We start from the raw sequence: 16,836 nt of genomic DNA on the forward strand, positions 1-16,836 counted from the left end.
TATTTGAGGAGGAATTTCTTTGATGCTCTTCCCTCAAATTTTCTTTAGAAATGCACTCTTTGGTGCATCTCCTGCCAGGTTGGAAACTTCTCTTCTTATTTTTGTTATTTATTTTTCTTTAATGGATGGAGGTGAAACTTATACATTTCTTACTTGTATTTTATGTTATATGGAGACTTATCATTTCTAGGAACTACTTCAACTTCACGAGCTGCTATGTTCTTTTCATATTTTTCTAAACTTAGAATTGGGTGATAACTAGATTCTATTGGGGGTTGTAAAATAAGTAGTGAACTTGGAAAGTTGAGACGTACCTTGCGTCTTCTAGTGTGCGGAATTATCACCTTCAGCTTGTAGCGGAAACTTTAGCGCCCATTTGGATTGAACCCGCTCTGATACCATGTTAGAAATTGAAATATTTTGATGCTCTGATACCAAATTTGTTGGCGCAATGCGGAAATGTGATGGGTTTATGGAAATGAATTTAGGAAGAGAGGTTGGTTAATTGAAAGGTGAGGCTTATATTAATATGAAAATGAAAATATTACAAGAGGCTTGTGTAGCAACTTTGGCTTACACTAGCTGTTTATAAAGAGGCACTTTGGCTCTTACTTTAAACTCTAGCTCTCACTCTTACTACTTACTCACTCACTTGAGTTGTGGATGACCACAAAGGCCAACATTTGCTTCTATTTATACTACTTCATGACCAACTACTAAGAATACTCTAGACTTGGAAATCTCTAGAGCTAATTGACCTAGATCATTCTAGAGAAAGAATTCTCTAGATACACATGATGGAAAATGTCTTAGAAGACTCTAGAATGGGCTTGCACTCTTTTTATCTTAGAAGAGTCTAGATATCTCTAGACTGGGCCTATGCATTGTGATAAGCCCATGGGAGTTATAGTTAGCTATCTAGATAATTCTAGATTTACCCATCACAATTATCAAATGTTTTTAACAGAGATCGCTCATTAATTGCAGGAGCTGAAAAAAACACAGAAGAAAAACCCCATCATGCTGAAATCATTATCACTACTACCTCTCTTCTTCTTCACTTCACTTGATAGTGCTCTCTTCCTCTATCTATCTTTGTAAAATATCGAATTTTTGTAAGTACCCATTCCTCAGTTTCTGTAAAACGAATTTGTTTTTTCAGTTTTGCTAAGATTTGCAGTGGGTAATGACCAAAGATTTTGTTCAGCTCCTCCTTCTGAGGAAGAAGACTCGAACTCCATTAAATCACAGTATTGGAAAGTCACTAATCCAACTCTTTCTCCTCTACATCTTCAAGGTTTAATCTCTACCTACCCTCTATTACTTCTTGTTTTGAATTGGTTCTCTGAAAAAAACTGGGTTTTTGTGTTGCCCTATGATGAAAAACTTCAAATTTGATTTCCCCAAATCATTCAGTTTTGCCCCCATAAATTTAATTCAACAGTAGAATGATATCTAATTGGACAATTTTGATTTTCTATGGTGGGCAGATTTACCAGGTTTTACTCGCAGTGTGTATAAAAGAGATCATGCTCTTATTACACCAGAAAGTCATGTATTTAGCCCTCTTCCTGAATGGTAAAGTTTTTTTTATTTTTGGGATTCACTAACGATCTGAATCAAAAATTGGCTGTTAATTGGTGCCGTTTTTATTTATAATTTGGCAGGAAAAATACATTGGGAGCATATTTAGTTACGCCAGCAATGGGGGCACATTTCATAATGTACCTGGCTAAGATGGAAGGTATGATAATTTTTGTTGAAATTTTTCATGTTTTTGTTTTGCAGGAGATTGATTTTTCAATTTTGTGGTTGCAGTGCTTTCAAGTTCCGCACCACCCCCGAAAGATGTTGAAAGGTATGTTCTTTTGAATTCTTGAAGTCTTGTTTGAGAAAACAAGTTTGGATGGTAATCTGATTTTCTTGTGCCCCTCTTTCGGTTATGCTTCTAGGTTCATTTTCGTGGTGGAAGGAATTGTTACACTGACAAATGTGTCTGGAAGCACTCACAAATTACTGCTAATTTCTGTCTAGTTGTAAGTTTCTCTGGATATACCTGTAGGGTCTAGCAACAGTATCCGGGTAGGGGAAATTTTGGTGCTCGCTATTCCCCAGATAAAGCAATGAGAAGCTGTAAAGTGCTTCAGAGTAGTTATTTGGGAGTTATTGTAGTTGTATCTCTTTTGTTTTCAGTTCTTAGTAGTTTTAGGCACATTTTTGATGTGATAGTTTGAGGAGTATATTTTGTTATTTCCGCAACAGATATGAGATCCTATTGTCCGGAATTCAGGTTGATTCTTATGCATATCTACCTTCTAATCTTGAGCACTCAGTGACCTGTGATGCACCGGCTACTCTTGTTGTTTTTGAACGAAGGTTGGATACTGTTCTTAAATTTGTGTATTGCTTTGTGTTAAATCTATTGCAAGAATGCAAGTTGCCAAACAAGACCATACTCAGTATCTGTGATGTATTTTCTTTCTCATATAGGTACGCCAGTCTACCAAATCATATTCCTGAGCAGATTGTTGGCTCAAGGGATAAGCAGCCACTTCTTGAAACTCCAGGCGAGGTAAAGTTGTCATTCCAAATAGTCAAAATTCATCATACATTTTAATAATCAAGTAATATCCAGCCATATTGATATTTTGAAACAATTGTTTTACTTGGATTATTTTGTTACTACTACTAACATAAGATTCTTCATCTTGTCACCATTTTGTATGCTTTCAGGTTTTTGAGCTACGGAAGCTTTTGCCTATGTCAGCTCCTTATGACTTCAACGTCCATGTGAGTCATTCAATATTGTTTTGGAATGTCTGGCCGTCATAACCCATTGGTTTATCGGGTACTGTTGTTTTCTCTTTGATTGCCAAATCTAATGTAATATCTTGTAAAAAATGCAGATCGTGGATTTTCAACCTGGGGAGTTTCTTAATGTGAAGGTAATTTTTTCTTTCTTCACTCGGTTGAAGAAGTTTGCTAAAAGTTGCCTTGTCAAATCCTCAGTTATCGCACACTCATTTTACTTATCACTTTGAATCTTGAGTTGCTTATTTCTTTTGAAAAGGTCAGCATATGAACTTACATAATGATGCTCCCAGGTTAACATAAAAATTTGAAAGGTAGAGCTGTAATATGTGTACTTTTTTGCAATTGCAGGAAGTCCATTATAATCAGCACGGATTGTTGCTTTTAGATGGTCAAGGAATCTATCGACTAGGAGAAAATTGGTAAGATTTAGTGTAGCGGTTAGAATATCATTTATCTTCCATTAGCGGTGCATCTTAGTAGAGTATGGGGAAATTTTCTGACGTATTGAACACTGCAGAAAAATCTGTATCTGACCCCTACCAAGATGCAGGAACTGAATACTGGCATATACATTAATTGTAGAATCCCATGAAACTAGTGGTCTTTGGTGACCGTTTTACTTTCTAGATTCATCTCTTTTTGGTGTGCCTTCTTTGGTTTACTTACTTTCACTAAATAGTTCGTCCTTGTACTATGTTGCTTGATACAGGTACCCAGTTCAACCGGGAGATGCAATTTGGATGGCACCATTTGTACCACAATGGTAAGTACTACTCATCCAACCGTTGGTAGGAGTATCCTCGACTTCCACACCTAATTTTACTTCTGTTTTCCCCCTCAGGTATGCTGCACTAGGAAAAACTCGATCACGATATTTACTGTACAAGGATGTGAATAGAAATCCACTGTAGACCTACCGTTGTGTGTATGTGAGCAGCTTTGGCTAAAAAGAATGCAGGTTGGCTGTGCAACAAATTCTGAGGCCAAAAACATGATCACTTCTAATTTCCCTTTGGGTTTGAGATATCAAATGTTTTTAGTTTTCGATTACGTTTATCGTGTTTAAATGTCAGCAGTTTTATTCATCAATTATATTTACAGATAAATGAAATGTTTACAAATTTTTATAAACATTGACATTCCTTATACACAACTTGGTGGAAAGACTGAACCACGAGTTATCCCGTGGACGTTTCGACAGAAAGACGTAGCTGGTTGTTGTGGTTTGCCTTCTCTTTCTTGATGTTCTTGACGATAAACAAGTTTGATATCTTCAACACGGATATCTTTGCATGGGTGGGATTTACTGCAATCGAATTTCATAGCAACTTGAGTAGCTGATGTTCCTTTGATATTCGAGTACGTAACTTGACTAATTTGTATCCCTGAATTCTGCAAAAAATAATAATTCAAGAACCTGTTAAACAACGAAACCACAAGCTTATAATTGTTTTGAAGGATTATTGTGAAACGTAAACGTACCGAGGTAGGACAACCTTGGATACCAGGACAGTAATTTTGGTCGATAACAATTGGAAATAGAACGTTGTTCATTATAGCATTCTTAAATAAAACTCCTTTAACAAATCCTTTACTGGGTCTTGCCCAAGATTTGATCCTCATTCCACTTTGCGTTCCGGTGAACACAACACTTTTTACGGTCACATTCTGCACACCGTCTTCCTCTAGTTGATGCCCCAAACTCCCAATGCTGTTACAATAACACATGTTAGTTTCCATTCCGGTTCGAGTCTCATATGCATGCTTTGAGAGAAGGTCATTCTGATATCTATGGCCTTACCTTATACCATGTCCAGGTCCACAAGCGACGCGTTGAATCAATAAATCTCTTGTACCAGCACCAATGGAGATACAGTCGTCACCAGTCTTTATACCGCAGTTGTAGACACGGACATTGGAGGCTTTTTGAATGTGTATACCATCTGTATTGAGGCTTTCATCTGGAGCACGGATCTGGATTCCGTCTAATACGACATCCTTGCATCCATAAACAACGATATGGTATAGCTTCGCGTTAAGGGATTTCAGATTTTCAACTCTAATGTTATGCGAATTATAGATGGAAAACGACTGCACATGAAAATAACACAAAAAGTGTTAAAAACTTCGCACAAAAGAAAAAGGTATATGCAGAGTTGAAATAACTGATACGGAGTTGGTTAGCAGTGTATACAAACCGTTGAACCTGCCGGGCAATCTTTTCTAGCAAGCTTACACGCATATAAACTAGAGCCTCGGCCATCAAGAAATCCTCCAAGTATAGACATTCCATTTACATAGTTAAAAGTTAGCCAGTGCTGAGCAGAGAACTTCATCTTTTTATAATCTGGAGCAATGAGCATCCCATCAATTCGAAAAGTAATATTCGAATTTTTACATGGTCCTACGAATTCGGTTGGACCGATAAGATACTTCTTAAGAGGAACATATATCATAGATGGTTTGGAAGAACTACAAGCAGCAGTCCATGCTTTGAGAAATGCTGGACTTGCATCGGTCTTTCCGTCTGCCTTTGCGCCAAAACTGGCAACATTATGAATGATTGCATCTGCATTTGTCAGTAGCGTCAGAAAGAAGATCGTGAAGAAAATTGTCGCTGAAAGGAGAATATAGTTGCTGTTTCTGAATTCTGCCATGGCTAAGAGAATGAGAGAGATGAAAAGAATGGAAATGAGATGAGATATTTGGCCGCTGGTGGATGCCTTTTATAGAAATGAAAGGCCAGTGCATTTTTATGGTTCAGGACTTGAAGCGCAGGCTATGCAAGTATGAGTAGAATGGATTTTAACGTATAAGTTGGTGATGAATATGACTGGAATTACTCATTCCATAACTGTTTTCCTGAAGAATGCAATTAGCCGTTAACTTAGAGAAGCTTGAGCACAACATTCTCGAAGAAATCCGCAAGAAGATTCGTAGAAATCGATGGTACGGTGATCGATAAAAGAAATCCAAAGAGGAAGAATTAGGATATACTGCAAGAAGAAATGTCAATGTCTCCAGTTTATCGCACCTTTATGAAGTTATGCGTCGACGCTGAAGTCAGCAAAAGATTTGGTATCAGTAATAACTTGGCGTTTGTTTGAAGGAATTCATGAATGCATCTTAAACGCCTCCAAAGGGGCATTAGTAACATGGTGATGCCTTTAAGATGAAGTTACTGGAGAAACAAGCTTCTACTGTAATATAATAAACATTTATTCAGGTAAATTGGCCGTCAACATTGCGAAAAAAGATAACATCACAGATTCTTCTCGTTCCTACACTTACAAACGAGCGATTCAGTGAGAAAAAGATCAAGCATCTGTCAAGAAAACTTGCCCAAGCTACATACATTGTACGGATTGAAGAAAAAAAAAGATTATTGGATTAGATGTGAAGATTTCGCTATAAGCAGGCAGAATAATCAAAACGTTCCTTAGTTCAGACTTTGGAGAACGGTTTGGTTTGCTGATCTTCGAAGTCTTTTCTTTCTTAGTCTCTCTGAAATAGCAAAAGCAAGCTCTAGAGATTGTGAAGCATTGAGCCGGGGATCACAGTGAGTGTGGTATCTTGATCCCAAGTCATCGAAAGTCACATTCTTTGATCCTCCAACGCATTCTGTGACATTCTGTCCTGTCATCTCCAAATGAACTCCTCCTGGGTAACTTCCTTCTTGATCATGAACGTCAAAAAATGCTCTCAGTTCCGCCTGAAATTGTTTAAATTGACGGTGTGTCAAGAAGATTTACTTTCTAGGATGCCAATTCACCACGGGGAAGTACTATTTCTGAGCTTTTTACTTACTCTGATGGCATCAAATGAGCGGGTCTTGAGGCCACATGGAGCTTTGATGGTGTTGCCGTGCATGGGGTCACTCACCCATGTGACAATTAGCCCTGCTTGACGTACAGCTCTAACCAAATGTGGGAGTTTCACTCGCATTTTGTCAGCTCCCATCCTGACGATTATTGTCAATCTTCCAGGTCTATTGTGAGGGTTAAGAATTTCACACAATTTCACAAGCTCTGCTGGATCCATCTTGTCACTTACCTACACATACACGAAACAGCACAGACTACCATATAAGCTTGCAAATTTAGCAAATCGTAAGGTAAAATGAAACAGACAAACCAAAAGGTTCATTTCAGACACACTAGCTTTGAACGCAAGAGCACAGACCTTTATGCTACACCACGGAGAAATTCAACATGTGCACCATCCAACTGACGGGTCCTCTCGCCAACCCAAAGCATGTGAGCAGAACAATCATAGAAGAGACCACCATCCATAGTGGAATCTTCTCTTGTCAGCGCTTGCTCATACGGAAGGTGAAGACATTCATGAGACGTATAAAACTCAGTGGTAGTCATTATAGGATGATCCACAGTAAGTCCAGCTGCCGCCATAAACCCAAGAGCTTCATCCACTCTCTGCGCAAGCTCCTTATACTTATCACCTTGCTCACTGTTCTCCACAAAATCCAAATTCCACTTAGTAACTCTCTGAATAGCTGCATAACCTCCAACAGCAAAAGCTCTAAGAAGATTTAGTGTGGACGCAGATTGTGCATAAGCTGTCAAAAGCCTCTGCGGATCCGGTCTGCGAGATTTCTCATCAAATGCATCACTATTGATATTATCTCCTTGATAACTAGGTAGTTTCACCCCATCTTTTGTCTCAAATGGATCAGATCTTGGTTTCGCAAATTGCCCCGCCATTCTTCCCACCTTAAACAGCAACAAATTTTCACAAATTCCTTTTCAATGCATCAAAAGAACAATCCAATCCAATATCTAAAAATGCAACACCCCATTTTTGACAATCACAGGACAACCACAATGACTAAATAGAGACAATATGCAACAAGAAAATGTAAAATTGAAGAACAAAAGTGGCATAAAAATCAAGCAAACCTTGATAATAGGCATTTGAGCACCAAAAGTTAGAACAACACCCATCTGCAACAAAACCCTGAATGTATCCCTAATATTATTAGCACCAAACTCTTTGAAACTCTCAGCACAATCACCACCTTGAAGTAAAAAAGCTTTACCAACAGCAGCATCAGCTAATCTTTCCTCTAATTTCCTTGCTTCACCTGCAAATACTAATGGTGGGAATCTTTCAAGCTGGTTTAATACATCTTCAAGTTCCTGTTTATCATTATAAGCTGGGATTTGTAATGCTTTCTTAGTTTTCCAACTGTCTAAACTCCAATTTGATGAATGTTTTAATGGATTTGATGAGTTTGATTTCTCTAGTGAGTGAATTGCAAAGATTCTGGGTTTGTTTTGGAGCTTTTTGAATGAGGATTTTGGGGTTGGGAATGGTGCAGTTAGATTACTTGCACCTGCTAATGCCATGACTGACTGATGATTTTTGGTGAAATCTGGGAATTTTTTTGTTGAGATTTGGGACTTTCTCTAGGGTTTGTGGAAAATTTTGATTTTGTGGTGTTTTTGTAGATAAGAAGGAATCAAATGAGACAAAATAGAAATACCAGATATTTTTGTTTTTTTTAACTCAGAGATTTTTACTAACCGGATATTCCGGGAGTTCATTATTTTTTTTACCCTGAGGGTGCGGAATCTGATGGCGGGGAATTAGGGGATTGTATGTAGGGGTGAGCATAAAAAGCGTAACCGCGGATTTGACCCGTATCCGTCCGCAAAATTGCGGATTTCACCCAGACTGCAAGATGTATGGGCCGGACACGGATGGAGTTCTCAAATCCGCACGCGGTGCGGTTGCGGTTGCGGTTGTCTTTTAAAAACCGCGGATTACCCGCACCGTTGGGAACAATCAAAAACTCGCAGTATAAATGGCCTTGCAGTACCCAGGCCAGAGATGCCACATGCAAACATAGTTTCATAAGGGAAGGTAATGATCCAGCACTACATCTGAGGTCCTTGTTTTTAACTTTCTTGCTATATGACTTCAGGAGTAAAGATGATATAATTTGATCTTTATGCAGAGTGAATTCTCGGGATTTACTTAGTATATGTACTAATGTAACTAGATTAAATTCTCACTTCTACTGTTTGCTGCTATTTGAATTGATATTTGAGATGTATAACATATAGTTCCTCCGCACCGTTGCGGTTCTCAAAGCCCATTTATACTAGAGCTGTTAGTGGGCTTGGCCGAAATGGAACATTTTCTGCTCTAAAATTAGTGGGCTTGGCCTAACAAATCCGAGGTTAATCCGCAACCGGCCCGTACAATCCGCGGATCCGCGGATGTAAAATCCACGGGTGATTGGGCCGGTCACGGTTTGATTTTTCAAATCCGCAACTTTGACGGTTTGGTTGCGGGTGACCCCTAATCCGCAACCGTCCGTCCGTTGCACACCCCTAATTGTATGGTAAAAAAATCTTCTTTGAGTAATGGGTTTTTGTTAATGGGCTTAGAGGCCAACCGTATCCAAAACGTGGATTAAGATTTAGAACGCATGTTTTGGTGACTACTCAAAATAGGGGTGGGGGAGTAGTCTTTCATTTTTGTTTGGACATTTGAAGTAGTTTTGGGTCACCTCTTATCTAAAAAAGATTTTAATACCAAATTTATCTTTGGTTAGTTTATTGATTAGTTTGTGTTAGTGTAATGATTAATTAATGATCAGTGAGTTATTAATAGGATAGTTTTGTTAGAACGAGAAGAAGAAGAAGAAAAGATGAAGAGAAAGAGGAAAGAACCCAGAAAACTTATTTTGATTTTAGTAAATACGATATGAGTGATTCATGTGATGAAAGCTCCTCCTCAGAATCAAAACCTCATTCATCTCCTAAAATATTTGTGAATATTTCTAATGATCCGGATATGAGTTATTTGTTAGATTATGAAAGCTATTTACCCCAAACTCAACCTAACGACCCAAATTATGAATTTTATCAGCCACAACCAGAAGATGAAGCTATGCGTACTCAGGTATGTCTCAAATTTAGTTAATGTAGCTTGAATTGTGCAAAAAATTGGCCTAATCGAAATTCAGGATAAAATTTCGGTTAGGTGACACTAGTTCGGTTAGAAATTTTGCAAAACAGGTAGCTGAACTCTCCTATATGTGCAGTTCGGTTACTCATTTCAGCATACGCATGTAATCGAACTTTGTTTTAATTGAGGTTTTTGAGAGTTCGGTTATCTTTTTCCAGAAAACGTTGCCGAACTAATTTTATAGAGTATACAATTAATGGTTCGGTTTAGTCGAGTTTATTCCTTTTGTTACCGAACTTTATGTTCGAAAAGATCGCAAATCACCTTCATTGAATAGATAACCGAACTCTATAGTTCAGTTTAGTCGATTGTATTAATTATGTTGCCGAACTATACTATTGAAATTTCCAAAGAACAAGTTCGGCAAGATCGCAATTTCTTTTTCATAACCAAACTTTTTGTTCGACAGGATCGTATATTATGTTTACATTGCAGAAAATTTAAGTATTTCTTATTTTTAGTTGGTACTGACGTTGTGCTATTACTCGTAGGTTGCATCTGATCCAATAGAACCAATGGAAAATCAACCTACCCCTGTTGATATTTTGTACGATGACGCGTCTCATCACTACATGAATGACTTGGTATTCAAAAGTCCTTTAGAGGCTAAGAGTTGGGCTAGACAACATGCACTAAAATACATGTGCTTATTAGTATTGAATGGGAGAGAAAGCAACATCCGTTTTGAAATGGTTTGTGAGAAAAGTGGTGATCCCGATAAAAGATACAAGAGGAAGGGTTATGTTTATAAAGGAAAGACAAATAGGAAGAACAAAAATTTCTCAAAGAATATTAAATTCCCATTCAAGCTTGCATTTAATTACAACTGAGAATGGGGTGGATGGTTTCTCTACAAGGTTATGGAAGGTTGTCATAACCACCCTCGTCCGGAGCATCTTGAAGGACATTTCATCGCGGCCAAGCTAACTCCTGAAGAGATGGACAAGGTAGCTAAAATGAGGAAAATGGGTCTTTCACCGATTCAAATGGTCCAAATACTAAAGGAGGATAACAAGGATAACCACTCATCTTCGTCCACCATTTATAATGCAATAGTGTCAATTAGAAAGGAGGAATGGAGAGATAGACAAGTGATGCAACTATTATTTTTTTTGGCCAAAGAGAAAGACTACGCGGTTCAAAAGGATGTGGATTCAGACGGAGAGATAACACAACTCTTCATTGCGCATCCAACGAGTGTTCAATTGAATCAATGCTTTCATGAAGTTCTCATAATGAATTGTACTTATAAGATGAACAAGTACGAGATGCCATTGTTGAATATTGTTTGGTGTACTTCGACGCAGTCACCGTTTACCGTGGCGTTTTGTTTTTTAAGGGACGAGCAAGAACCTAGTTACATTTGGGCACTACAACAAGTTAAGGCAACCTTCCGAGGTGATGATATTCCCGGGGTTATAGTACCGATAATGAAGTCGCATTGATGAATGCAATAGAGTTAGTGTTTCCATTAGCACACAATATGCTTTGTACGTTCCATATATGGTGTAATTTGATAAATAGGTGCAAGCCAATAATTTGTCCACCCAAGAAGAAAGGATATGAAGAGATTAAGATTCTACCGGAACATGAACGAGCGGATGCAAAAGAGGAAGTTGAAAAACAATACCATCTAAATTACGCTAAATGGGTTGCTTTCAACGGTGAATGAGAATCATTGTGTTGGTCTCTTACCGAGGAAGAGTATCATCTAAATCTTGCGGAGTTTATCTCCCATTGGGATACTCCCGATTTTCCCGGTTTTGTATCGTATGTTCTTCGCCAATGGTTGGAACCACACAAAGATAGGTTTTTTAATGCCTATACCAACCAATATAAACACTTGACAAATCAAGCGAAAAGTTTTAGAGTCGGCTCACCATCGGTTGAAGAAGAATCTCTTTGGATGTGTTGATAATTTCGTAACCGTGTGGAATGCTAGGGAAAATTGCTTCAAGCGCGACATTGATAGAATTAAAGAGAAGTTCCACAAAAATCGTATATTCAAAATGACCGGAAAATATGCCGACCACCCATTGTTCAATGGAATCCATTACAATGTATCTCGACAATGTATGAAGTTGTTGATTATAGAAGTCGAGTTGATTGATAAGTGGGAAACCAAGAGGGATGATGTGTGTGTATGTATCATGAAGAAGTCTATGGGACTCCCTTGTCGCCATATGATAATCAACTATGAGAATGGCGTAATCCCTTTAAGAGACATTGATCCATATTGGAAGCATCTAAGTTTCATCCCTCCTCCAAAGGGAGAAGAAGCTGGAGAGGAGTTTGGTGATAACGAAATGGGTAGAACCGTACTAGAGATGTATCGTGGCATGAACAAGCTCCAAAAACAAATATTTTGGGATGACATGAGGAAAATCATATATCCACAAACTTCGGAGAATGTTTATGAATCGTCGAAAGGAAAACGCAAAGGTAGGCCAAGCCAAAAAGAAACTAGAAAACAACTACGAGAATATGCAAAGGTGTTACGTAAGAAGAAAAGTGAGGAAACCCCATTTACTATAGATCCTTCGGCCCATGAGTATCCCGCATCAATGTACTTGGAGCAAACCAAGAAACGGAGTATGAGTATTGAGGAGAAAGACGAAACAAGTGAGCGAGATTTGAAGCAAAAAGGTACGATGTGTCCATCACAACCAAGCCAACCATCTTTTGGTGATGTGAAGCTTAAGTCTCCAATTTGTCCTATCCAACCATCTTCGATGGTAAGCTTGAGGGTCCAAATAAAGACTATTTGAATTTGCTACCTCTATACATTAGAGAATAAGGTATATCCGCCGACGAAGTTCCTCCGGATGGTAATTGTGGTTTTCAAGTTGTCAATCAACAACTTGGGCCTTTCATCGAAGGTACCAAGCTAAATAATGGTTGTGCAATCACTCATACAACGTTATGCGATGGGTTGGGTAGTCTCATTGAGCAATTTATTAAGTATCAATGTCGTCTTCCTGGGATTATTGGATGAGCATACCGATATGTGGACACTTAATTTCCGAGGTATTTAATTGTGTGGTTCATTATTTCTCAAAGTATGCTAGTTTCACCTTCACCACGAAAACAACCGTATGTGTCGAGCAACTCAAACGAAGGAGATGTGTGATGGCATTGACTAACAACAACCACTTTATAGGCCTTCGTTTAAAACCGGATTGTCCACTGCCTCTAATATCCAGAAACTCTTATTGTCCTGCATTTAACTCTGATATAATGTTGGGTTGGTGTATTATGTATGAGCATAACATGGAGATGTGGAAAGCTTTGTCGAAATCAGACGAAATTGTACATGAAGGTCAAATTTCACTTGAGGATGATTAAATGACACATGTAATGGAACTAAGTATGCTTATCAATGTAACAATATGTTTTGAAGTGTGGTATTCATTATCGAGTTAATGTTAGTATTTTATTGAGTTGACAGATAATAGTTCGGTAAGCACATCTGTGTATTGATATTGCCGAACTTAAGTTCGGTTGCCTGTGCAAATATTTCAGGTTGCCAAAATATGTCTTAGGCAACCTGGTAGGATTCAGCTGTTCGCCGAAAAAAAAGTTCGGTTACCATTAATTAGTCACAGGTTACCGAACTTTTTACCTGAAGTCTCAGTCACAAACTGGTAGGATTTATCTGTTTTATTTGAGTCTTCAGAGAAGAGTTCGGCAACCAGTGATAATGTTGCGATGTAACCGAACTCTGTCTTCGGAAACCTAGTAGGATTTAGCTGTTCGCCGAAAAAAATGTTCAATTACCATTAATTAGTCAAAGGTTACCGAACATTTTACCTGAAGTTTCAGTCACAAACTGGTAGGATTTATCTGTTTTATTTTAGTCTTCAGAGAAGAGTTCGGCAACCAGTGAAAATGTTGCAGTGTAACCGAACTGTGTCTTCGACAACCTAGTAGGATTCAGCTGTTCGCCGAAAAAAAGTTCGGTTAACATTAATTAGTCAAAGGTTACCGAAATTTTTACCTGAAGTCTCAGGCACAAACTGGTAAGATTTATCTGTTTTATTTGAGTCTTCAGAGAAGAGTTTGGTAACCAGTGAAAATGTTGCGACGTAACCGAACTCTGTCTTCGGAAACCTAGTAGGATTTAGCTATTCACCGAAAATCGGTTACCATTAGTTAGTCACAGGTTACCGAATTTTTTACCTCAAGTCTCAGTCACAAACTGGTAGGATTTATCTGTTTTATTTGAGTCTTCAGAGAAGAGATCGGCAACCAGTAAAAATGTTGCGATGTAACCGAACTCTGTCTTCGGCAACCTAGTAAGATTAAGCTGTTCGCCGAAAAAAAATTCGGTTACCATTAGTTAGTCAAAGGTTACCGAAATATTTACCTGAAGTCTCAGGCACAAACTGGACTCATTTATCTGTTTTATTTGACTCTTCAAAGAAGAGTTTGGTAACCAGTGAAAATGTTGCGATGTAACCGAACTCTGTATTCGGCAACCTAGTAGGATTCAGCTGTTCGTCGAAAAAAAAATTCGGTTACCATTAGTTAGTTACAGGTTACTGAACTTTTTACCTGAAGTCTCAGTCACAAACTGGTAGGATTTATCGGTTTTATTTGAGTCTTCAGAGAAGAGTTCGGTAACCAGTAAATGTTGCGATCTAACCGAACTCTGTCTTCGGAAACCTAGTAGGATTTAGCTGTTCGGCGAAAAAAAAAGTTCGGTTACCATTAATTAGTCACAGGTTACCGATCTTTAAGTTCGGCTAGCTGTGATAAAATTTCAGGTTGCTGAAAAACATCATGTATTCAAAATTTCATCCATATAAAATTTAAAACACAAACTCAATTAAAATAAAAAACAAAAATAAGGATCTAAAACAAATATAAAATTCGGTATAATACCAAACTAATTGTTTAAAATACACAAACATACGAAATCCATAACTAAGATGTTTTTTGAAACTAAAACCATACGAAATCACTAACGATCACCACGACGAACCATTTTACCACTTCCTTGTTTACCACGAGTTTTAGGTTGAACTTCCTCATTATTTGGGGTTTCACATACTCGACCAGTTTCCTCCACGACGCGACTTGAACATTCTCCTTGGTGTCGATCACTCTTCAACTTCTTATACCGACTTGGTTCCATCATTCTTCTAGTTATAAAACCCTCCCACTCGTTGTAGTAGTAGGTTTATTCCTTAGCCGACATCGACTCTCCACTGCGGATTTAGACATCGATTTCTTCAACAATTTTATACCCTTCTTCACCTGATTCCAATTTAAAGCATAAGTAAATATATTTCCAATAATTTCAAACACAAAGGAAGTATAAGAGAAGACATTTTCTTACCACATTATCCCATAACATTTTAGCTTCTTCTCCACAAATAGGCATCTCCTCTTGCGCTATCTTAGCCTCCCTCTCCTTTTCCTTCCCCTTCGCCTTATCAGTCTTAGTTGTTGTTCACTATTTATCACAAAAGGATGACTAATTTCTTGATAAAACACCATATAATCTTCATCACATGCAATTACATCTCCATCACAAGGTACACAATCACCTAAAAGTAGGTAGTAGTTACGAAGTGCATGCCAATGTCCTACCGTAGGAGTTGGTTCATGATTTGGAACAAAATATTTCTCGGTGTTCTTTGTTCCTTGAACCACGAAATTGAAATTTTCATTCTCCACGTCGGGATCCATTTGGACACAACAAAGTTGTCTTAGTATTCTCATTGGATTATATATTGCGTAGCCATTAGGATACCAAATTGGTCCATAATAAGCCGAGACGGTAGACAAACCATCCAGATTTTCTTCATCTACAGAGACATCATCGAGTATGGCGTATGGGTGAAATACCACATCGTTCACCGTAAGTTTATCCAATTTCTCCCTCAACGAAGTCAATTGCTCTTCTTTAGACTTCTTTTGTTCGTCCAAAAACAAACATTTTCCTTCTGTAGGTTCGTCATAGAGATAAGATGTCTTTTCCCTAGCCACTACAATGAAGGGAATTTGTCATAAATCTAAACCTATGCGAAAATAGGAAAATATTAACCACATACATGAAAAATGAATTAGAAGCATAAAATTTAGGCGAATAATTTGCTAACTGACAATGTAAAAGGTCACTTGAATAAGAGTTAAGTAACCTCCAATTTGATTTGTCTTAATCCTGGACCCTTTGCTCATCTCTCCTAGAACTAAAGCAAGCACCCCAGTGGCCCAAGAGTATTTGTTAATCTCATTGAGATTCTCCAAAAGCTGTTGATAATGTGCATCCACCCTATTTCCAGAATTTCCAGAAGTGTCGGGGAAAATGATGGTTCCTAGATGATATAACCAATAAGCGGTGACATGATGCCTAAGGGTCTCCTGGTCCATCACCAACTTTCTTTTCTCCACATTCTTTCTTGTACCTCCAAATTCTTCCTTCAACTTTACCAACTTGAATTTCTTCAACATCTTCTTAAAGGCTCCATTTGTCTCTCATGGATTATACTCATCGCCACGTTTAGGCTCCCTCACATAACATCTAAACTCACATTGATCCTTTGTTGCCTCCCATCCTAGACATTTTAGAGCCAATTCTTCAATAGCTTCATAATGCATCGAGGGGTTGTATCCTTCTCTAAGACATTTACCTTATAATAGTAAGTCGGTGATTCTCGAGCAATCATCGGGAGTAATTCCCATCTCGCCAAATGGAAGATGCATTGTATATGTCTTGGGAAAATACCTCTTGACAAATGCGGATACGAAAACAACGTCAAAATCCTCATGTGCGTACTCAATAGCTCTCCATAACTCACACACTCTTTAACCTTTGCTTGAAACTCGTCACACTCCAAAGAAAGATCCCATTTGGAAGCTTTTTGACGAAGAATAAGACGAATTGCATCATTATGATCCTACAAAAATAACATAACACTATTAATACTGTACTAAACATGTCCCAAAAAAAAGTTTTAATAGTTAAGAATGAACTTAAAGAATATCTTTGTCGCATAGATCTTCGCAGTCCATGAGTGT

General features: G+C 38.1%; 2 protein-coding genes and 1 pseudogene across 2 annotated transcripts; 1 reads left to right on the forward strand and 2 right to left on the reverse strand.

The window, feature by feature from the left end:
- Positions 1-1,045: 1,045 nt before the first annotated feature.
- Positions 1,046-3,798, forward strand: LOC113330063 ((S)-ureidoglycine aminohydrolase-like; the record flags this gene model as incomplete). Its single annotated transcript, XM_026576928.1, has 13 exons — positions 1,046-1,115; positions 1,208-1,297; positions 1,491-1,578; positions 1,668-1,744; positions 1,819-1,858; positions 1,953-2,018; positions 2,290-2,376; positions 2,491-2,572; positions 2,734-2,790; positions 2,907-2,945; positions 3,163-3,233; positions 3,524-3,577; positions 3,656-3,798. Coding segments are annotated over 13 exons (891 nt in total), but the record flags the coding sequence as incomplete, so codon positions are not given.
- A 133-nt stretch (positions 3,799-3,931) lies between these two features.
- LOC113329556 (polygalacturonase-like) lies at positions 3,932-5,482 on the reverse strand. The gene is made up of 4 exons (XM_026576420.1): positions 5,013-5,482; positions 4,616-4,905; positions 4,297-4,525; positions 3,932-4,206 (listed from the first exon to the last, which is right to left on the reverse strand). The coding sequence occupies exons 1-4, from the start codon at positions 5,469-5,471 to the stop codon at positions 3,958-3,960; spliced, it is 1,227 nt and encodes a 408-aa protein (XP_026432205.1). The 5' UTR covers positions 5,472-5,482; the 3' UTR covers positions 3,932-3,957.
- A 527-nt stretch (positions 5,483-6,009) lies between these two features.
- On the reverse strand, positions 6,010-8,289 carry LOC113330029 (annotated as a pseudogene).
- Positions 8,290-16,836: the final 8,547 nt, after the last annotated feature.

This window comes from Papaver somniferum, unplaced genomic scaffold, assembly GCF_003573695.1.
Source record: "Papaver somniferum cultivar HN1 unplaced genomic scaffold, ASM357369v1 unplaced-scaffold_117, whole genome shotgun sequence".
In the NCBI taxonomy this organism is placed as follows: domain Eukaryota; kingdom Viridiplantae; phylum Streptophyta; class Magnoliopsida; order Ranunculales; family Papaveraceae; genus Papaver; species Papaver somniferum.

Excerpts from the sequence above, each read along its gene's own strand:
- LOC113329556 (XM_026576420.1), bottom strand. The coding sequence starts at position 5,471 with ATGGCAGAATTCAGAAACAGCAACTATATTCTCCTTTCAGCGACAATT. Across the intron at positions 4,906-5,012 it reads ATTGCCCGGCAGGTTCAACG|TCGTTTTCCATCTATAATTC; the intron begins GTTTGTATACAC and ends TTTCATGTGCAG. Across the intron at positions 4,207-4,296 it reads TCCAAGGTTGTCCTACCTCG|AATTCAGGGATACAAATTAG; the intron begins GTACGTTTACGT and ends TATTTTTTGCAG.